The 23,728-nt window shown below is 37.2% G+C and overlaps 1 protein-coding gene across 2 annotated transcripts in view; it reads left to right on the top strand.

The window, feature by feature from the left end:
* The window catches only part of PPP2R3B (protein phosphatase 2 regulatory subunit B''beta), a 41,702-nt gene that overhangs the window by 16,845 nt on the left and 1,129 nt on the right, over positions 1–23,728 (top strand). For both annotated transcript variants that reach the window (XM_032226642.1, XM_032226643.1), the window contains exons 3-13: positions 11,347–11,532; positions 12,983–13,086; positions 14,113–14,215; positions 14,975–15,049; positions 15,675–15,761; positions 17,858–18,014; positions 19,185–19,233; positions 19,950–20,039; positions 21,312–21,487; positions 21,957–22,075; positions 22,169–22,275. In XM_032226642.1, the coding sequence (XP_032082533.1) occupies positions 11,347–11,532; positions 12,983–13,086; positions 14,113–14,215; positions 14,975–15,049; positions 15,675–15,761; positions 17,858–18,014; positions 19,185–19,233; positions 19,950–20,039; positions 21,312–21,487; positions 21,957–22,075; positions 22,169–22,275 (1,253 nt within the window). The remainder of the gene's footprint in view (positions 1–11,346; positions 11,533–12,982; positions 13,087–14,112; positions 14,216–14,974; positions 15,050–15,674; positions 15,762–17,857; positions 18,015–19,184; positions 19,234–19,949; positions 20,040–21,311; positions 21,488–21,956; positions 22,076–22,168; positions 22,276–23,728) is intronic.

The following is a 23,728-nucleotide window of genomic DNA, read 5'->3' on the forward strand; positions in this document are numbered from 1 at the left end:
CTGGGGGATTCTGGGAGTTGAAGTCTGACTTAAAGTTGCCAAGGTTGAGAAACACTGATTTAGTACAATGGCAATAATAAAGCAGATAATTGTTTTCCTGTGATTTTTTTTAACTTTCCTCTTTAGCACAGTACACAGCACTTTTCAGTATTAACTTTTCCTTCTAACCACTTGAAGTTCTTTTGATGCCAGCACTCAGAAATGAATATTGTGTATCTTATGTACCCAGGCGGCTCCCTAGATATATATAGCAAAATAGATTAAGAAAGAACTCCTAAGGTTCTTGAAATGGTCGTATGAAATAGATGAAGAGGATATGTCTTTGCAGCTGCCATTCCTTCTCATTGGGGGCTTGCCTTCCTCTCCACTGGAATCTTTATGTCCTAAATTAATTCTGACCATGAAATCTAGAAGTATCCAATTTTCAGATTTTGCTAGAGGTGTTTGTAGCAGTGAGTAAGAGATGCAGAAACTTGTTTTGGATTGGAGAACTGTTCTGTTATAAGATCTATCTCTTAAAGAAGCATTTAAATATTAAAATGCACATTTTATTTTACACTTTTATGATTTTTCTTTTAATATTTTATTGTGCACTAAATGAAACTTAAAGATTTATAAGACATTGGATATGAATATCAAATATACATTGATGCAATGTCAGTAATATTGGCCACTCAATGAAGATTTAATAAAAAATAGGCCATTCTTGGTCTCCAAATGCATTGCTAAATATTTTCTATTTATGCATCCTATTATGGAATATTTTAATCTGGCTATTTTAATTTGATTGAAGAATGAGAAGAGTAGTATTTATTTACTGTTGGTTTTTTCTTCAAAGCCCCTAATCAAATAAAAATATAAGAAGTAGTTCACGAGAGAAGCATAATCATATACGACAGACTACAGCCTGCAAATTTGTAGACTTCTATTGAGTTTTTAGAACTTTCATACACAAATCAACTGCCAACTTTGCCCCTAGAATTTGGAGACCGTTGCCAGTATCTGTCATCTGATCCATGTTTTGCTGCTCCCTGATATAGCTATTGACTTCAACTGTTGGATGGGATCGTGGAATTCCTGCTGTTACATTTTATTCTTTTGTTGATGAGAACTGACTTTCAAATAAGATACTTTGAACTTGATTGTGATTGATCCGATATTGCAAGTTGGAATTAAATGCATTATTGGCCTCAAAAATTGGATGGCAGCTTGTCTAGACTACAAAGTTAATGCGTTCATCTATGTAGTTAATTACATAATATAAAATAGTCAGAACAAACTCATAGACTTTGAAGGGCCATTAGTGATTGAGCCCAAATGATTGCTTAGTACAAATTGTGGGTGCTTCATCATTGGAAGTTTTCAGGAAAAGATTTGTCCACGATGATAAAAGGACTAAGAATATAAGGCAGTTGAATTAGAAAACCTCCAAGGTCCCTTTCAATCTATGATTCTACAAGAATCCCAAGTTAAAGCATTCCTAACAGATGGCTATGTACCCCTATCTAAATATATCCAGTGAATGGAAGCCCATTACTTGCCTGGGTATTTGCCTCCACTATCATATTCTTCTTATTTATTTATTGTATTTTATTAAATTGTGTGCCACCAAAGTTGCTGCAAGGTGACTCCTTTTTTTTTCCTGGCATTCAATCAGAATCTGCCTTCCTGCATTTTTAATTGAATATTTTGTGTCCTGTATTCTGGAATTATGCAAAATAAAATTTGATCTTATGTGTAATATGCTTTCATATGCTTCAAAGATTCTACTGTATAAAGTCTCAGTCTTCTGATAGCCAAGCATGCCCAGTACCTTCAAAGTCTTTTCATATGGCCTAAGTCATTTTTTCCTTCTCTCAACCTGTTCCAGTCTCTGAATGCATCTTAAAAGTATGGACATAATATTTGATATGGGGTACGACTGAAGAATTGTAAATTGGAAATGGATTCTGGTGATTTAGAAATTATACTCCTATTGTTGCAGCCAAAATTGCTCTTTCCTTTTTTGTAGCTATATCACACTGTTGATTCATAGTCAACTTCAATTTGAATATATTTCCTGTAAGTATTGTTATTAAGTCAGGTGTATCATATCCTATACATGCACATTAGAATTTGCTTTTTAAGTGAATAATTTTACATCTGTTTCTGTTAAATGAATGTCATTCAATTGTTCTTGGGTTTTTTAAAATATTTGTTTTGAATTTTATTTCTATTTTTTGCAATAAGATATTGCTGCTTCATCCAGTTTAGGGCAACTGCAAACTTGATCAGTATTTCTTCCACCTTTTTCATCCAATTTATAAATAAAAATATATATTTTTTAAATATGGGATTCCGTACTGAATCTTGGAGCATCCCATTGCCTCCCTCATATTTAATGAGGAACAGTGCTGATGAACACCCTTGGAGTATTTTTAAACCAGCTATGTAGCATCTACTGTGATATCATCCATCCCTTGCTTAACTAACCCAGAGCAGAATGTTGTAAGATAATTTTGCCAAACTGTTTACTGAAATCAAGATATTGTGTCTGCAGCTCTCCCAACTACATTTGACTACGTTAGAATCTTCCCAGATATCAGTATCATACTAACTGAATTATAATTCCTGATTCATTCCTTTGTCCCTCTTGAAAGACAGGGCAATATTGTCTTCTTCAGTTGTCTTAGCATTTCACCAGAATTCTCAGAGATAAGATGTAAAATTTCAAGCTGACTATGAACTAGTCCTTTCAGTACTTTAGGACGTTGCTCACCTGGGCTTGGAAATAATTAAAACACATTTAAAATAGTATACATCCCCTTATCATCTTTCTCCCAGTCCTAAACTTGTACCCTTTTCTTCATTGTCCATTTCACAATTGTCTGCAGTTCACATTCCTCCTTATCAGAAAAGATTGAGCCAAAATAAAAGTTGAATACATTGACTTTTTATTATTTTTTTAGCATTTTGCTATCTCCATTGAATATATCCAGTGTACTGATTGTTTTTCCTGTGTTCTGAGTATTGCTAAAGAAGCCCTTTTGTAGTTCCTGATTTCCTTTGCTAATCAACTCTTTCAAGAAATAAGACAAGAATGATCAGTACTATCACTTTTCCTTAAAGCTCAGCATTGTGAAGGGTTTTTTAAAAAGCACTTTTAGCAGTTACCTATATTATAAACAGTATATTTAGCTGTTTTACAATGAGACAAAATGTAGATGGAAACCAATTATGTGTACATAGCCTGATATGTTTTCCAAGGTTTAATATATACAGAACTTAGATTGGCTGATCATGATTGTTTGATTTTGTGGTTCATGTGAAATGGAAAGTAACAGAGTTTCAATTGTAAGTCACTTTATTGGCTTTTAAATTTTGGACTGGATTCCTGGAGCCGTACACAATGTTTTGTGCCTACCCCAGGGCTCTTCTGAACTTCCTCTTCCTGAATAAGGCTTTCATGCATTCCATTCTAGCCTCCAGTAAGGATTTCTTTTCTAACTAAGTACAAAACTTCAATAGTCAGTAGATTATGTTGACATACAAACATAACTGTGAATTGTTTTATTTTTTATACAGCATTTATATATAAAGGACAATTGGCAACTGAGTTTAGTATCAACAATAGTGTTCCCTGATATTTGGGGTGCCATTATTCCTAAACCAGTGATGGGCAACCTTTTTGGCGTGGTGTGTCAAAAATCGGCAAAAAATCGAGCATAACTCGCGTTGTGTGTCACTTCGACAAAAACATAATTTTGCGCAATTTATAGTTTAAACTACAAAAATATATAATTGCAATATAATTGTATTTAATAAACCAAAAACAAATTATTTAACATAGCTGCTTAGTAACTTCTTTGTTCATCAGTCGATTTCGTATGTTGCCCTTGATATTATTATCAGTATCACTTACCAACGGTCCTGCTTAGCAACCAAAATGTTGGCTCAGAAACTCTGGCATTGAAGCGTGCAAGTCTTAAAGCTGTCAAGTTACAAGAACCTTGCACCCCTAACCCTTTAGGAAAAAACCCCAGGGGTCTTCAAACCTGACAGCTTTAAGCCTTGTGGACTTCAACTCTTCAACTAAAAGAGAGACTGATAAATATTAAAAAAAAATAAAACCAAAAAGCAGCTACTGCAGTGGCTTAGAATTTTACTCAATTACTGTTGAGCCCATGGAAAGTTCTGCAGCCCCAGGAGCAAAGGAAGGGGGACGGAGAGAGAGAGATTGGCTGTTTGGGGTGCTTGAAACCACCTGGCCCTCCCCAAAGGAAACCCTCATTTGCAGGATGAGCCTCGACTGGCTCTGCCCAGCGGGGTTACCCCAAGCGCCATTGGGCAGCGACGGATGCTTATCCTTTTTCCTTCGGCTGCTTCAGCTGGGACTTCAGACACCCCAAGGGAGGGACTTTATCGGGCCTCCCCCTCCCCACCCTTTGAATGAAGGTGTGATATGGCTCCTCCATCCCTGCTCTTTAACCCAGCCAGAATTACAGGAGGGCTGCCCCCGTTCTGCTTTCCGGGGTGGATCTTAGCCGAGGGACACCAAGACCCCAGAATGGGTGGGGGGTGGGGGAAGAGCTTCTTGACGGAGGCCACGATCGACTTTTGGAAGTTGTGTTTTCGTAAAATAAGATTAACCTTTGGATGTGTTTGTTCCGCTCGGCCAGCGGCGTTTTCTCCCACTTAATCCCGGCGGATCCTGATATCTGAGCTGGAAAACTGCAACCCCCCGGAAATGATGACGCCCCGCTGAGTAGCTGGGACTTGCAGAAAAAGGCTGCAGAGAGAGAAGCGTTCGATCCGTAATCCGTCTGTGGGGGGCGCTGGGGACAAGCCGGGCCCCTTCTTCCCACCTCTATCCCCCCCACTCTTGAGGGACAAGCCCTTTCCCCTGTCCCAACGGTGGAATTTGAGGCTACCTCTGCTTTCCCTCTCCCTCCCTCAGTTGTGCGGCAGCGGCAGCGGCAGCTCTCAGCCTGGGCGGCAGCGTCACACAGACTGTGGAAGGAGGGGGAGGAGGAGGGAACCAAAGAGAGCTTTTACCGAGTCTGCGCCCCACAGCCAGGACCGTCCTGGCGCCTCAAGCCGCGTTTCTTCCTGCAAAGCCCTTCTGGCGTCAAGCGGAACTCTCGGGATGCCCGAAGGGCTTTGCAGGAAGAAACGCGGCTTGAGGCGCAAGGACGATCCTGGCTGTGGGGCGCAGACCCGGTAAAAGCCTCTCTTTGGTTGGTTCCCTCCTCCTCCTCCTCCTCCTCCTTCCACAGCCTGTGTGACGCTGCCGCCCAGGCTGAGAGCTGCCGCTGAAACAAGTTTGGGGAGCATGTGCGTGTCACCCGAAATGGCTACGCGTGTCAGCACTGACACGCGTGTCATAGGTTCGCCATCACTGTCCTAAACATTAACCATGCTAGCTGTAGCTCCTGGAATTGTTCGAAAAATCTGGAGGACCAAGTTAGATCTCTGTTACCTCACAATGGATAATAACAATAATAAGGCACAAACACAGAGTCTTTCTTTAGCAATGGCTGCTTTGTATTATAGAAATTATAAACTGCAACTTCCAATAAATTGCAAAACAAGCATACCATTGTTTATACCAAAAGTAAGAAATTATTCCTTTTAAAGTCAAAATGCTTTGCAGTATAAATTGCAGACATACAGTTAATAAGCACCATTTTATTTATCTAAATACATGAGAGAATGGAAACTCGGTGTATTGTTGCTCTAGTATTACGGAGTATTGATATTCAGTTCTATTCATTGAATAAATTCATGTAATTCTGTGTAATATGTAATTGGAATAGTTCTACCTATTTTCTTTCTGTAATTCTATTTCAAAACAAAACTAAGGTACATTTCTTTTCAGGCACAGGGTTCAAGATAATGTGATATAATGAGGCATTAGGGCAATCTATTGGTGCTTTAATGCTTAAAAGCATTACATTCAAGTTTGATAAATAAGGAAATAAACATTAAAAGTTTCTAACTCATTTTGCTCATAATTTGAGTGTACCTTGAGCAATGAATTATTAGCAATGACATTTATTCTGAAATTTAAAGAAGTGTATACTTAAATGCAACCTATCCTTTGAAATCAGGGTGAGCCAAACAGTTGTTGGTATTTTCTAACTATCAAAAGTCTAATGTGAAAGGAAAAAGTATTGTTGTGGATATACATATGTTAATATAATTAACATTTCTTAATTCCAAGACTTAATATATTGCTCAGTTGTCTTTAAATTGGTTTCCACAGAAAATAATTAAGGCCTGTAGGCTTAAATTATATGTTGTGTTGTTGACATTTTAATTTCACTTTAAGTTGTCACAAGAGGTTTTCTGTAAAAATTTCTTTGCAGAAGGCACTGAGGCAAGATAATTGAAACCTCCAACTTCTTTAAAATTTTCTCTTCAGTTTAAGGCAATAGGCTACGAAGAGCTATGCTTTTTGTTTAGTAGGTATGGTAGTAATGTATACTTCACCTTCAAATTATTGCTCTTACTCCCTTCAGCCTATCTTTGCTGACATGTCAACTAGAAATGTTTTTTTTAAGTTATGATTAGATCAATAATGAATTCTTGACTGTTGTGTTCCACATATGCCTATGTGTGAGTATTTATAGCTATTATTAGGATACTGTTGATTATGCAGTAAAAAATAAAACACAAGAAAATGCCCTTGTAATTCCACCAAATAAAAAGCTGACTGATTATACCTGTGATGGTGAACCTATGGCACAAGTGCCACAGATGGCACACGAGCCGTCGCCCGGCTCAGTTCCATTGCGCATGCTGCACACCTCCTGCGGCCATCTGATTTTCAGGTCTCTGCCATGCATCCGGGAAACACGCGCACATGTGCGGGGGGAGGGGGAAGCACAGGGGGTTCGGTGGGGGGGGCACTCTGTTTTTGGTGTCAGGAGACTTCAGGGAGGGCCTCCGGAGCCCAAGGGAAGCCATTTCTGCCCTCCCGGAGACTCAAGGAAAGCCTCCGGAGCCTGGGCAGGGTGAAAACACTCCCCCCCATATTTAAGGAGGTTGAATAGGTCATTGGGAGGGTCGTGTGTGCATGTGCAGGGGGCGGGGCGAATTGCATTGTGGATGTGGGCACGATTTTGGCTCACAAGGAAAAAAAGGTTAGCCATCACTGGACTATACTTTTGAAAAATGTAAAGCTAACAAGGGGGCGGGGGGAGTTGAATGTTATAAGATGAGCATTTTATCACCTAAAAGTGGAATTTAGCTTTTCTCTGTCATACATACTCTCCACTTACAATGCGATGCCACATAGAATTAGCATTTTCAACATTATCATTAATCCATCAGGTAAAACTTTTACTCTGAGCTCTCAAAATGTCTGTGTTCTGCATAGTGCTGAAGACAGATTCAAATTACGACTAAATTATATATTAGATCTTTGCCCAAAGAGTAAAAAATGCATCAGTTTTGCATATAGCTGGGCATGATCCAGTCAAGTTAGCCTGGTACTTCCAAGCATGTCATCATGAGTCTGTGTCAAACCGCAGACTTTGTGGGTTCAACATGCTTTCCTCATTTTTCCTTAATCACATTTCAGAAGAAGAAACTGAAAGTCAGTACAGCACTTTCTTCATTAATCATGAAAGCATTAAAGCAACCACTAATAGTTGAGAGCAACCCAAGACATTTTATTTGGTAATTTGGGCTGAATAGATGCTTAAATTTTAATGAAGGTGATGATTATTTAGTCCTGTTTTGTAAAATCTGATGGTGTGTTTTTTTATTAAAAATGTGTTTTATTAGCAGGTAGTTCTATTGAATAAGCGTCATAATGTTTAATCACCTTTTGTTTTCTATCAAAATATGAACAAGTCAGTTTTTCATTATGAGAACAGTATTGTTTACCTAAACAGTTCATAAGCTAGTACTGAACGCATGTTAATTGTGTGGTTTATCTCACTGTTCACATAGTTTACATAGGTAGCAAGGGATCAGAAGCTGAATTAAGCAGCAGGTGACACAAAACAAAAACATGAATTATACATTAAAGGGAATGTTGAACATTTTATGTGATCATTCTCACATCAAATTCATATTGCCTATACATGTGTTCCATTTTTGTTTCCGTTTCTGCTGTATACATGCTAAAAATAGAAATAATACCCAGATATACAGCAGATAAACTTTAATTAGTCCAGAAAAATATTCATGTGTGACATTCCACCATGATACTAATAGTTTTATAAGATAATAGTGCTCAATAGTTCAGCAATCTACAAACAAAAAATTACATTAATTGTTTCAAAATTGTATTACTAGGTGCAACGTTGCCAAAAATCAGTATTTTGAACTTAAAAATATTTTAACCAAAAAACTTGCCTTCAATGATTTCCATAGTAAGAGAAAATAATTAATTACAAATATTTATGCTGCTAGTGCAAAAAGTGATAGTTATAAAATATAATATAAAATGCAAAAATGTAAAATTATGTGATCTTAGAAGTATCTTATTTCCACAGAAATATTTATAAAATTATAAATTTCTATCAAAAGTATGTAATATTTTATCAGTCACCCATGCACACGAATATAAAAGATTTCTAATAATTTTATACCATTTATAATGCAAAAACTATATTTAAAGCCCATAATAAATTATAATATGAAAATCTTGTCTTTAAACACTGAGTGTTTTGCACATTTTTTTCAAAGGATAGGTTGCTAAATAAAAAAATGGGATTGCTGGATATAATAATTATTCTGAAAGTCTCAGGAATTTTATTTACTGAGTAAAATCGATATCAAATATTACATTGCTTTTAATATATCACCTAATATGTTTTTAGTTATTGTGTGTGTGTGTGTAATTTACAAATACCGTTCCAGTCCACATGTTCTGGTAAGTGAATAAAATAAGGTTAGCCGTAACTACATCACCAAACTACTGTATATACTCGAGTATAAGCCTAGTTTTTCAGCCCACTTTTTGGGCTGAAAAAAGCCGCCTCGGCTTATACTCGAGTCAGTGAAAAATTTGCCCGAAATGGAGGAGAAAAAGGGGCGGGGCCATGCCGCTGGGTGACACTCGTGAATGGCCCAGTGCCCCTGTGAGTTTCCCCTCCCTCTGTGTCAGTTTGCCGCGCAGCGCGCACCGCACCATCCCCCCTCCTCACGTTCTAATGTAATGCAGGGCTGTCTTACGATTCCCCTTCCTCCCCCTCCTGCCGCTCTGCAACGATGTCCCACCTCCTCCTTGTTATGGCAAGCAGCCACATAGCGATGTCCCACCTCCTCTGGTACAGTGATCCAATGGTAGGAATCACTGTGCCGTGTGTCATAGGAGGCAGGACATCGCTCCCGCGGCTGCACGGGACATCATCATCACAGCGGGACATCAGCATCATGAGGTGAGTGAAGTATTTCATTGAATACACCGCTAGTTTACTGTTTTTCTTTGAAATAAATATTCAAAAACATTATTGGTATCTATTTTATTTTTGAAATTTACCGGTAGCTGCTGCATTTCCCACCCTAGGCTTATACTCGAGTCAATAACTTTTCCAGTTTTTTGTGGTAAAATTAGGTGCCTCGGCTTATATTCGGGTCGGTCTATACTCGAGTATATACGGTACATTAACAAAGCCATCAGACTAGACCAGGGGTGTCAAACACAATTTCATTGAGGATTGTGTTTGACTCAGGGGGGGGGGGGCAAGGCCAGCTCAACATCACTTGTGTCGGAGCACCTGTGGTGGCCAAGTGCTAAGGCAGGACTTCCCTCAGACCCTTCCTCACTCTCATTATAATCTCATTCCTTCCTTTTCTTCTTTTTCCTTCCCTCTTTATATTCCTTTCTTCCTTCCCATCTTTCCTTATTTTTCCTTCCTTGCTCTCTTCCAATCTTTCCTTCTTTTTCTTTGTCTTTCCCTTTCTCCTTTCCTGGATGCTCAAATGCAAAAGGGGAATCATTTCTCCTTTTGTTTTGTTTTTAGTTTGTTTTGCTAACCCTCTGCCAGCTAAAATGGAACTGGGGTGGGAGGACATGCACAACCGCCCCCCCAGCCCCATTTTTTGGCTGCAATGGCCTCCTGCCAGCAAAAACTGAGCTGGGGGGGGCATGCACCTCCCCACCCAAGCTCCATTTTTTTCTGGCAGAGGCACCACAGGTTGGTACTTTGCTGTTTCCAGGGTGGCCCCACAGGCCAGATCTAAGCACCCCACAGGCCAGATGCGGCCTGTGGGCCTTGAGTTTGACACCCCTAGACTAGACCATTGCCCACAATTACTCAAGTCAAATGGGTAGAAGCCTTTTGATGAGTAGGTGGCCCCTGCAACACTTATTATGAAAAATGCCTAGCCATATCCCTTTTGCTTCCCATGAGGATTGAGCCTTAATGAAACTTGCCTATACTTCTGAACCAAATGGAAAAGTTTATCCTTTAACTTATCACAGACAAGTTTCCACCTCTAGGAACATTAAGCATGTTTTCCTTTTTACATTTTTTTAGAACCTAATTAAATTTTTCATTGTAGCAGTTGATGAATGGTACTGGTGAGTTTCGACTCCTAGAAATTATACATACTGCATTTTGATTTGTTCCCTGGTAATCTTTTCATTTTAATTGTAACTAGTCAGAGGTTACATTTTTGAGATATTGCATCTTTTATCATTAACTGTGTGTAGTAATATTTCCAGAATATAGCATGACTGTAAGAACAGCCTGCCTTCACAATTTTTATTAATTTATTTTCCAGTAATGTCACTACTGCTTTTAAATTCTGAGTAGTAGACTATCACAGATATTGTGAGAAGGATTTTTTCTCTCTCTCTTTAAATGGAGACTAATTTTAAAGCAGCCACATACATCTCCAAGAAGGCAAATGTATTTTCCCACCCCTTGTTCTCCCCATCTGACTTCGGAGTGGAAAGTGTATGCTCTCAGGGAAGATAGGGATATATCAAAGTGGAAATTAGAGTGTAGTCACTTCTAGCTAAGCTATTTATTATTTGCTTGTGACTTGATGGGTAATGCTGTTTCCAGTAATAGATAACCTTTTTAAAAAGTGCAAATATTTGCTAGAAATGTGTTTCTAAAACTAGGCCAAGTGGTTGCAGGGCAAATAAAGCTTTTGTATCAGGAAAAAACACCTTCATTTTCCAGGTTTTCCCTCAGATTTGAGCTTTATTAAAATCTTAATGTAAGTATCATGTTTGAATATTACAGCCCAATCCAATCCATCTCTCTACTGAGAAGTCCTATTGAGACCAATTTAATCTCCATTTGTGTTTAGTTTTTGTATATTTAGAGGATTAAAAAACAATAGTATTGTGTGATTCCTGAAAATCTTCTTTTTAAACTCACTTTCCTTTTACTCCAGGTTCAGTCAAAGAAAGAGGAATCTTTAACACCATCTCTGAGCCAAACCATTCCAACATTTTATTTTCCTCAAGGGTGTCCAAAAGAAAAAGTCAACATTGATGCTATTATTGCAAAGATAGACAAAACTTTCTCCCAGTTTCCCAATGAGCGAGCTACATTAGAAGATATGGGCAAAGTTGCAAAGGTGAGTAGTGAGATATTTTCTTGTTTTGCCTACAAGATGCAAAGGGACAATTAAGAACCTTATTTGCTCTGAAATGTCCAATTCAGTTCTATTTGGTTTTATTTAACAGTACTTAAAACATTTAATACATTACAGCATAGCCAACTTAATTTTATTTCGTTTTGCTTTTTCTGCTAAGAGAAAATGTACATGGCACCAGTATAATCTAGGAATAAGATAAACAATTGAACTCAGCCAAAACAAATCAAAATGAAAATAATCTAAAATAGTAAACCAATATTAATATTACCCCAAAAAATGAGACATGGGGGGAGGGGGCATACATCACACTTCTTCTCCCCTCCCCATGTATTATTGAACAAATACATTCTGGAATGGAGCAGCTCTCTTTGCATATAGTACATACTTGCAGTTAATTTTCTTCAATGGGCATAAAAAAACTAATGCTGAAATCTTTTTGATTACTTATTTTAAGTCTCAAACTATGCAAAATGCAGAGGTTTTGACATTTTTCTGTACTTCTTGCAGAGATGTGAATTTAGAAACATGAAAAACGATTCTGAATTACTGATCTATTCGTTTGTATCCTGCCTTTATTATTTTTACAAATAATTCATGGTGACAAACATATCCAACACCTTCCTCTTCCTATTTTCCTCACAACAATAATAACAACTCTGTGAGATGAACTGGTCTGAGAGAGAGTGACTGCCCCAAAGTCACTCAGCCAGCTTTCATGCCTAAGGCGGAATTAGAACTCAGGGTCTTCTGTTTTCTAACCTGGCGGCTTAACCACTAGGTCACTGTAAAACAAATAAGACCAAGTTAGAATTCAAACCATTAGTCTTTATAATGTATTATCTGCAGCAGAGGTGGGTTACTACCAGTTCAGCCCGGTTCAAACTGGTACCGACTTAGACCTGCCATGCCCCCGAACCAGTTCCCTCACTGCCACTTGGCCACCGTCATTTTGGATTTTAGTGACTTTGTGTGCGCAGTTCACTGCAAATTGTTCTGCGCATGTGCGCAGAACAATTTATATTGAACAGTGCATGTGCATATGGTGAGCGCGCACATTGCGCATGGGGTGAAAACCGACAGTAATGCTGGCAGAACCCCACCCATGATCTGCAGGGTTTTGGAAAGAAAGGCCTGACATTCATATTGTGCAGGGTGAGTGTCTGTTTGTTCACTTTTGTTCAGCGCATTGTGCACTTCTCATTGGTTCTCTGGATGAGACAACTTTTTTAAATCATTCAACACTTTCTGAACATTTTGGTTTGCCTGGGGAAACATGATATAAATATTAAAATAAAGATAAATTAGAATCATCATTCTGTTTTCTAGAATCATCTTTCTTTTACCAAACTCTTGCCATACTTAATAGGCCCTGAAGGTGTGCAAGAATAAATGCCAGTTGTTGCTTTTTAATGATACCTCTTAATTCTAGGCCTGTGACTGCCCCCTTTACTGGAAAGGTCCATTATTTTATTGCGCTGGAGGAGAGCGCACAGGATTTGTATCAGTTCATAAGTTTGTTGCTATGTGGCGAAAGTAAGTATACATTTCCTGTAAGGTTACTTAACTTGTTTTAAAATATTACTTGAAGATTTTTTAAAGGAAAATCTGGTTATTATTTTAATGAAAAAGACAGTTGAGGGATAGCTTTTAACATTTTCATCCGCCCGCATCCTAAGAAGACACATTTTGGATCTAAGTTCTATTGGAATTGATTATTTAAATTGTTTTGAAAGATTTTTTTTTAAGGCAAAATGAATGACAGATGATAGAAGTTGGGGAGGGAAAGACATTGCTGAATTTAACTTACTTAACTTTCAGTGTGCCGTGTTCCTAAATTCTACGACAACATACAGGACAGTTGAAAGAATTTGACATTAAGGATTCTACTGTCCTCTAGGCTGAACATTTGTTCTTCTTTAAACTTGCTTAATTTTGAAGGAGGATGAGAGCAATTTTAAGAGAGAATGAATAGAAACAAAAGGTGAATTATCTCTGAAATTTGAGGTGAGAAGAGAATTTGGCTTACCCTTGTAGGGTTCCCCCCCCCCCCTCTCTTCAATGGACTTTTACTTTCAAAGGACCCATGCCTGTTCCTAGTGGTACAGGATCAAGACTGCCCATTTTATATATAATGAATGCTGACAATTTAATATAGCAGAGTCAGATAATTGTATATAAATTCAGGTGATGAACAAGGCAATTCCTTTTGCCATAGTGGGAATACATATGAGATTTTTCTTTTTTCATCTCAGTGCTGAATCCTATGTTATGCATGGTTGATCATCATATATGAAAACAGAAGCTGGAAAAGGGAAGCCATTAGTCTGCAGTAAGTTTGTAAATTTAAAAGCAGACATCTATCCCCCGTCACCTTTCTTCTTCCAAACTTTTCATAGTGTTCATTCAAAAGGGCCATATACCTTATTTATTTCAAAGGAACTGGTATTCCAAGTGGCCCAACACAAATGTTATTCATACTTGTGAATACATTTTAAGGTTGAAAAATAAGATATATAAATTTTCTATACCTGCATAAATTAGACAAATTATGTTTTGCAGAATATTACAGACCTGCCATGATGCTGCTGCCAAGTTTGTTCATCTTCTAAAAAGTCCTGGATATAATTATCTGGTACAAGAAGACTTCATTCCATTTTTACAAGTAAATTCCTTTTTTTTTCTTCATTATTACCATAGAAATGCACACCCAATCAACCCATCTTCCAAGAACTATTCGTTGACTCAGTAATGTTTCATTAGCATGTAAGAAGTCAGAAATGGCTAAATTTAGTCTACCAAGCCCTTGACATGGGAGCTGGTGGATAGAAACTTATTATATTACTGGAGAAATATGAAAACAAGAGAATTCTGTTCACTAAACCAGTGATCTCCAACCTTTTCAGCTCAGAAGACAGGTGGACTGGGAGGGGAGAGTTTTGTTCATGCGCCTTGCTTTCACAAATGCAGCTTCACACATGCATGCTTTCACCCACCACTTCCGCGGCCCAGTTCCAAATGAGCTGCGGCCCCAGCACTGGGTGGCAGATCAGTGGTTGGGAACCCTTGCTCTAAACTATTTTCTGAGTCTTCTCAGTGCCTTTTGATTCCTAAGCTAAATTGTAGATTTGCCTTCCTCTTCTCTTTCCCATTAGATCATCCAATCCTAATATGTTCCTGGTTCATATCTTTACATTTCTTGTCTCTTGATACTGAATTATTTTTCTAAAGGAACTGAATTTTGCATGCATTTTATTTATTTTTATTTAAAAATGAAACTTAAGTTATATTATCTTGAAACAATTTGAATATTTTGCTTATGATGTTATAAATGTACCCCCTCTGGTGTTATGATTTGGCAGAATTCATTAAATAGTAGCTCATAAAATTCTGAACTGATGCCTCTTTCATCCTTCATACTTAGGACGTGGTTAATAGTCATCCTAGTCTAGTCTTCTTAAAGGAAGCATCAGAATTTCATTCACGGTACATTACAACGGTAAGTGTCTTCTGCATCAAAGCTATTTTTCATGTGGATCATCTAAATGCAGTAGCTATTGATCTATTGATCCAGGAGGCAAGCTATTCCATTAATTAGTTATTCTTATAATCAGGAAATTTGTCCTTAGTTCCAGATTGGATCTTTTTTTTTAACAAGCTTCCACCCATTGCTTCTTGTCCTGCCCTCAGGTGCTTTGGAGAATAAGTCAACCGTCTCATCCCTGTGACAGCCCCTCAGTTACCATTAGGCAGGCATCATGTCATTCCTAATCTTTCTCTTCATTAGGCTAAACAAGCCTTGTTCCTTAAAAGTTCATCAGCCAGTTTAGTCTTCCATTTTCAAGGATGGCCATAGTTTGATAGATGCTGTTATTTTCTGTAAATAGTTTGGAATAATGTACAGAGTAGGTGTGTTTTATTTGATTCCAGATGGAAAGGATATAACCTGGAAAAAGATACAAATATTAATACTCTGAATTGATTTAGTCCTCCTAATTGGTAAATTCTAAATATATGTACCCAAAAATATGTATGAATAAGCTGGCAAATTACTGAAATATTTAAGCACTTTAGTAGTAATGTATATGATTACTATAACAGTCACACCCTATATTTTCTTGTAGGTAATACAAAGGATATTTTATACAGTAAACAGGTCATGGACAGGAAGAATCACTTGTAATGAACTCAGAAAAAGCAGCTTTTTACAGGTATGACATGCAATTTTGTAATAAAATAAATTTTACTGATTAACTATTCAGGTGGGTCATTACAAAATTCTTTATAAATTATTTCTATTTAGAAATGAACTTAGAAAATTTTACATTTCTGATGGCTTTACTTGATTTTAACTTGGCTTAATGGGAACTCACGTTAGCTTTTGCCGTACTTTTGCAAAACAATAACTTAAAAGTTTTTCTACAGATTTTAATCAGTATAAAATTTATCTCAAGTTGTGATGCTAATTGGTTAAGGCATCCTAGGAAGTGATGTGTGACTAGGTACAAGCAGAAATCAATTCATTCTTTAGTGAAGGCGTTATTCTTCCTTCATTTAAGGGTGAGGTGATCTGCACTTTCCTCAGGAAAACATTGCTGATCCCTTAGGACATTGCTGATCCCTTAGGATGTCTTAGGACAGGAGAGAAATGATGGTGGTGCATCCATCCTACTCTTCCTTGATTGATCCATGACCTTTAATGCTATTGATTATCTTTTTGGAGTGGTGCGGGTGATTTAAAGTAGAGGCCTCGTTATTGCGTAGTTCCCTTCCTCCATGGCCCATTAATGGAGTAAGGGGTAGCCCGTGATTTCACTTTGTAGATGGCCTTAGGGCCTGGTTTCTCCCTACTTCTGTCTAAACATCTATATGAAGACACTGGATGAGGTTACCTATAAGTATATATCTCAACTCTTGGACAGCCATATGATGCCACTGAAGTTTTGTCGCTGGGGGGTTGTGGAAGCTACACATAAAAAAAACCAGATCAATTCTAGCAAGATTAATGGCTGTGGGGTTGGGAGCTGTCCAGATTTGTTGTTGTTGTCAGTTGCGAAGTCATGTCCGACCCATCACGACCCCATGGACAACGCTGTCCAAGGAGTTCATGGCAAAGATACTGCAGTGGGTTGCCATTTACTTCTCTAGTGGATCACGTTTTGTCAGAGCCCTCTGCTATGATCTATCCATCTTGGGAGACCTTGCACAATCGCCACGACAAGGCAGTAATCCATGAAGGGGTGTCTGGATCTAGGGATGCATTTATTCATTTATTCCATTGATTTACATAGCTACCATCTAACAATTGCAACTCTGGACAGCAAACATAGGCTTTAAACCGGTAAAACCAAAATAATAAATAGTAGTAATTGTCCATCCTTATTTCTGGATGGTGTCACACTGTCCACACAAGTCCAGTGCACAATATGAGGGTCCTCCTAGACTGACAGCTTGTGTTTAAAAAGCAGGTGCTGGTGTGGTTCAGAGGACCTTTGTACAAATCCATCTAGCGTTGCCAACTGTCCCATTACTAGATCAGAAGGCCCCTTATGGTAACTCATGACTCTGAATTACTGCAGTGTGCACTATATAAAGCTGTCTTTGAAGACCACTCTGAAAATGTAGGTGGTGAGAGTACATCACTGGTTGTTATAGGCAACTTCTGTATGACAATTTAACACTGCACAGGTTGCCAGTAAACTTCCAAGCTAATTAAGATAGCTGATCATCAGTTATCAGATCCTTCATAAGACAGAGCCTGGTTATTTGTTGGATTGCCTGTCTCTAGTTTCCTCTGTCCATCTGATAGGTTTCACATGCTTTGGGTCCTGTCCCTTAAGCAAATGCTATTTGTTGGGATCTAAGAGATGTGGCTTATTTGTCACTATTTGTCACCTGCTTCATGGAACAGTGTTCCCCGTGATGGCTCAGATGCTGCCTACCTCCTGAAAGACTTGCCTTGAGGTTTTATGAGTCCATCTTGATTGATGATTTTTTGTTGTTTGAGTTGCCCTGACCACAGTGTGCATTATTATATTTGATTCTTTTGCTTCTTGTTATTAGTCATTTGTACTTGTCTATACCATCCTAAGTCATATGTTGAGTGGCTATATTATTTTGATTGATTATGCATCAGTTGTTGATGTAAGTATGTAAACTAGTTATTATAAATTGTCTGGTATTAAGTGATTGGGACTGGAATAAATTCATAATGAGGTTAAGATTTTGGAAACTTCAACCTGTTATAACCTATCCCAATCAATGAGTTTAATGCCTTAATTTTCTCAATGTTTCTCTCTCTCAATAGAATGTGACGTTGTTAGAAGAGGAAGTAGATATTAACCAGCTGACAGAATACTTCTCTTATGAACATTTTTATGTAATTTATTGTAAATTTTGGGAGCTAGATACAGACCACGATCTTTACATCGACCAAAAGGATTTAGCTCGACATAACGACCATGGTATGATATCAACTTAGTTCAAAATAAAATTATATGAATGTTCATGGATTATGTGCATATTTTATTTATTTATTCAATTTCTGTAGCCTCCTAACTCAACCAAATGATCCTAGGTAGCTTACAATTCTAAAACTATAAAGCAATTAAAAAAATTTTAAAATTCAAAATGATTAAAAACTTCTACAAAATATGTAAAGACAAATAGCTGAGATGTCAGAACATATTTACATTTCTGATGTTCTTAGTTTTGAGAATTACTCTGAGTTTTGGTAATTTTCTACTTTTTTCCTACTTTTCAGGAAGATGGCAGTATTCTAAAAAGTAGAAATTAAAATTAAAATTTATTCAGTACAGTTGCACATTATTTCCTAATGGAGTTAAGACCAATTTGTTAACTATAGTTTCAACTGGGAAAGTGTGAGCATCCTAGACCAAGCCAAGTCCAAAAATGCTAGAAAATTCCTGGAGGTCTGGACACTCTGATAAATTGGTCATTAACAGGCACATAGAGATAAACCACATCTATGTATGATTTAAAAAGCCAAAAAGGAAACAAAAAAAAGACCTAAACACTTATTCACCAGCAATCAATACCCAGATGAGGAGATATTAATATCAAAATTAACACCAGACCAACAATCAAGATATAAACAATAATCCAAACAAGGAAATACTATGGTAACAGAGACGAACAAGTAGCAGTAAACAGCAACCTGATGAAGGAGCTACCAGACCACCCCCACTAACACTGATAGGACAAACCAGTACTTTATTATGTGTCTCTTTAAGAGCAACAATGCTTAAAATGTATCTTCTTAAGAAGGTTCAAATATTGAGCTTTGTTCTTTCAAACTCTGCTTATCCAAAGGTTGTTGTTGGTATGGTAGCCCCTCCCTCCCTCCCTCTCTCTCTCTCTCCCTCCCCCCCTTCTCTCTCTCCTACTGTAGCAGAAAAGCAAGATACATTTTAAAATTCAGATTTGCTAATGGACAGGGGAAAGTACATCCTTATCACTATCCTTATTGAATAAGAGAAATATATTTTTTTCCTAAGTAATTGCTGATGCAGTTTAAAAATGGGGGAGAGGGGTTTTAACACAATTTAAAAAGTATAAATGAATAACTTCAGACATAACCAAATTGAGTGTTAGTATTTTCCCTTTTTTCACAGCTATATCTAATCGGATGATAGATAGGATTTTCTCTGGAGCTGTAACAAGGTATCTTTTAAAAAAATCATACAGCATATATTTTCTATCTAAATTATATGGCAAAATGTACTATAATAAAAAGCCTTTTTAGTGTAAACAATTCAAATAAATATAAATAAATAAATCTGGCTCTCAAGTTAGCTAACAAATTTTTATAAAATCCACCACAAAAACTACTAGTTATACTAGTGTAAAACAGATACTTTAAATTAAATTTTTAGCATTGTTTATGTATAAAATATATGGAAGTTGAATGTTGTTTACTACGTGCTCTGATTAAATTACCCCTTGCCACCAATTATGCAGAGTTGTGTATATACTATAATTGAGCAATACAAGCTCCTGCTTGCAATCTAATATCATTAGCATTGAAATCTCAGTCCTAGTTTTGGCTTTTCAGCTCTGTACTATAGTGGCTTTCTTGACAGAAGGAGACAGCATCTCAAGTCATTTTCTCAATACTTTGCAGTGATAAGAATTAAAACATTTTAATAAAAATATTTTCCTAGTAGAAAATCAGAGGAACATGTAAAACCAATTGAATACAGTTATTTCATACAACAGTATGTATTTATGTCCATTGTATACTGTCTTTATGTACACAGAACAGTCAAGGCAACTTGTAGTCAAATATTTGAAACTCTAAAATTAAGATGCTGTATATATAACTAAGTATTATCTTTCTCCCCCCCCCCAAATCCTTTTTTAAAATCTTAATTTCAAAGGGGCAAGAAAGCACAGAGAGAAGGAAAAATCAATTATGCAGATTTTGTGTGGTTTTTGATATCAGAAGAAGACAAAAGGACTGCCACTAGGTAAGAAAAAAATGCTGTTCATAAGATGATGATGTTATGATGCTGTCAAAGTTAAGTCACAAAGATATTATGTGATAATATATTAATTGTAATTGAAATATAGTTTATAGAATGCCAGTTTGGTACAGGTAGTCCTCTCCTACTGACTACTTGTACACTCATCATTCAAAGTTGCAACAGTACTGAACCAGTGTTACTTACAACTTGTCCTTGAAGTTCCAGCCATCATATCACCTCCACAGTCATATGATCATGATTTGGCATCTGGCTTGCATTTATAATGGATTGCAACACCCCACAATCAAATGATCATCATTTGCGACCTTCTCTGTTGGTCTCCTACCAGCAAAATCAATGGTGAAGCCAGCAGGGAAGGTCGCAAGTCGCTACAGTAAGTCCTTCCAGCCTGTCCTCACAGCACCATACCATCCTTCCCTTGCCTCTCTGTACCTGGCCTGCATTGGATCGCCCAGGGTCTTCCCCATAGCACCGATTTCTTACTAGGCACTCCCACTTACTTTTCGCTTAATGACACACACATTTTGGAGTTACAGCAGCAATCAGAACTGCCAAGATTGGCAATGCTAAGCAATGCAGGATGTGACATCCCCCTTTATGACTGCATTACTTAGTGATGACAGTCCTGATCCAAATTGCCAATCTTGGCAGTTCTGATTGCTGCTGTATCATCAGGCTAGAAACTGGGAAACCATGACTTCTAGTTCTGCCAGCTGGGTGACTTTGAGCCAGTTGCTCTTTCTCAGTCCTAGGAAGTAGGCAGTGGCAAACCACTTCCAACAAACCATGCCAAGAAAACTGGAAGGACTAGTCAGGAACCAGTCTTGATTTAAAGACATACACAAGCACAAAAATGCTGATTAACCAGCCATTGGAGTAAAAGGCAAGTGGAAGCATCTAAGATCTGTGGAATTAAGCATTATTTGGAGTTTTATTTCATTTTGCAGGCATCTAGGTGGGTGAGGTCGGAGAAATGCTTCCTGTATATTCTGAGAAAAACTTCATATATGAGTACAGGGATAGAGCATAGTACCCAAAATAACCAAATCATGTGGAACACAATGGAGTTCAGGAAAAATGAAGCCATATAAGAAGTTTCTAAGGATTATATTTTGGTATTGCTAGTCTAAAAGCCTGGAGATCGATGTCTTGAATTCTTAATCATTCACAAATGAGATTTTGTGTTGCTTCTTAGAACACAACTTAGAAATGAACATAAAATAGATTGCTAAATTGTTTAATGATTCATTTCAGCATTGAATATTGGTTTCGATGTATGGATCTTGATGGTGATGGCGTATTGTCCATGTATGAACTACAATACTTTTATGAAGAACAGTGTCAAAAACTGGATAATATGGCCATTGAACCTCTGCCATTTGAAGACTGCCTTTGTCAGATGCTTGATCTTGTGAAGCCAGAGAATGAAGGTGATGGATCTTTTCCATCTCTATTTGTAGTATCTGTGTTAACCAGGTTAATACAGTCATTCAGTGTTTGGCTTTAAGTGTTCTTGTAAAGCCAAGTTTTGTTTATTGCATTTGGCGTGTAAAAAAGCCATCTGTTCATCTAACGTTCTGTTTTAACTTTCATTCAGTCTGGAAATTGAGTTGTGCATGAATCAAACTCAGCCCAAAACTTGCTAATGCTAGAACTTTCACTTCTATCTTGCAAATGAATACCCAGTCTTTGTAAGATGATGTAAAATTGTTGTTTTTATTAACAGCTGATGAAATTCTTAAACCAAACCCCTTACAGTCATCTTAACTGAGGTACTTACAATTTTAGGCAATCCTAATCTGTCTCTGCCTGCTCAATTATTAATAAAAAGAAGCATTTAAAATTTAAAGGGAATATGCACCACAATCTAAAACATTTCAAAAAAATTTCTGTTTCCAGGAAAAATAACTCTTCATGATTTAAAGAGATGTAGGATGGCAAATGTTTTCTTTGACACTTTCTTCAATATTGAGAAATATTTAGACCATGAGCAGAAGGATCAGTTTTCTGTGCTGAGGGTAAGGACAATTGGTGCTGAAAAGGATTTTGTCTATAAAGTCAATCTCAGTGTTTTATCAATTACTATTAAATGCCTTATAATAATATTTTAGGGTACCGAAAATGAAAATCAAGACATGTCTGATTGGGAAAAATACGCTGCTGAGGAGTATGATGTCCTAGTTGCTGAAGAAGCAGCCAGCGACCAGTGGAATGATTGGTAAGTAGTGTTATACAATTAGTGTTAAAATATTTGTAGCTCAGGGCTGAACTGTGGGGTCCTTGGTGTTCTCTGAGTTTGATTGTTTTCTTGCAAACGTTTCATTACCAAACTAGGTAATATCATCAGTGCTAGACATCATTTAGCTATCATCACCAAAGAGTTTACATCCTTATCCCTCTAAATTAAATAAATAAAAGTTAAATCATTCAATACCTTTGGAACTAATGAAACAATATCTTGAATGCAATAGCACAATATTTTTCTGAATCATTGTTGGTCATCATTTATTGGTTCTGGTTTTTCTGCCAAAATGCCTTGCTGCCAAACAAAATGTTAATTATACTTTTATAAAATAGTGTCATCAATTATTTCTACTATAGAGTTAATTAAAGGTAGAAGTGAATGGAGACAAATTTTGCTAGAGTTGGCTTGCTTCTGCCCTCACTTAAATAGCTGTTACCGTATTCACTTATTTCTTCTTAACACAAGAGCCCTTTTGAGCCATGTCTCATGGGGATTAATCTGTCTGGGGAGAATCATCAAGACCAGCTGTCCTCCTCCTTTTGGGATTCTGATCGCACAAGCAATTAGCTAATTTTGCTAAGGCTGAAATGGAGACATAAGTAGCAGCATCCTTTCTATAAAGGAATGTCAAATTGGACTTTTTATTTAAAGCATCATTGCTATTCCAACATAGGCACAGTTATTTAATGTTGGTGCTATATTTTGTGGGGAAAGAGACTGGTTTTATTACAACAAAAATATTTAAATACATATTTAAGGATACTGTGTTCTCTTCCATGAACAAAAAAAAATCACTGAAAATGCCTTCAACTTCTCTACGATACATTCTAGGGAGCAGGATGGTGCAAATACACTCCAATACCACCCAGTATTTTTTAATGACACTGACTTCTTGATTTCTCGTTATGAATTTTTTTTTCTCCAGGAAGGACTAAAGCTTTAATTTATGAGAAAAATCTATGTGTCCGAAGCCTTGCTTAACTATTTTGACAGGTCATATATTTTAACTTGATTTTTTTTAACAATGTAGAGTTATTAACTTTGAAGCTTTCAAGGTAAAAGTCTGTGTTATTGGGGATTTTAGTGATTTGTTGATTGATTCATTTAAAATCATTATTAAATAATTTGGAGAAATCCAGTATTGTGGGAACTGGCTAGAGCCAAGGCTCTCAACCCCCTGCCCTTTCTGTGTTACAGGCTCCAGGAACAATTCTCAAGATACATAGAAGAAGGGATGTTTCATCTCCTTCTCCTCTTTCACTGACAGAAGCAATTCTGTCATCAGACTTAATTTATTACTTTTCGTCCACCAGATAGTGGTAACCAGTTGCCTCCAGGAAGTGCACAAAGTGCACAATTTTTACCCATACAAAGTGGACAATAAGGAATAGGGATATGTTACCTGATGTCATACACTCACCTTCAT

The sequence above is a fragment of the Thamnophis elegans genome, chromosome 11 (assembly GCF_009769535.1).
Source record: "Thamnophis elegans isolate rThaEle1 chromosome 11, rThaEle1.pri, whole genome shotgun sequence".
Taxonomy (NCBI): domain Eukaryota; kingdom Metazoa; phylum Chordata; class Lepidosauria; order Squamata; family Colubridae; genus Thamnophis; species Thamnophis elegans.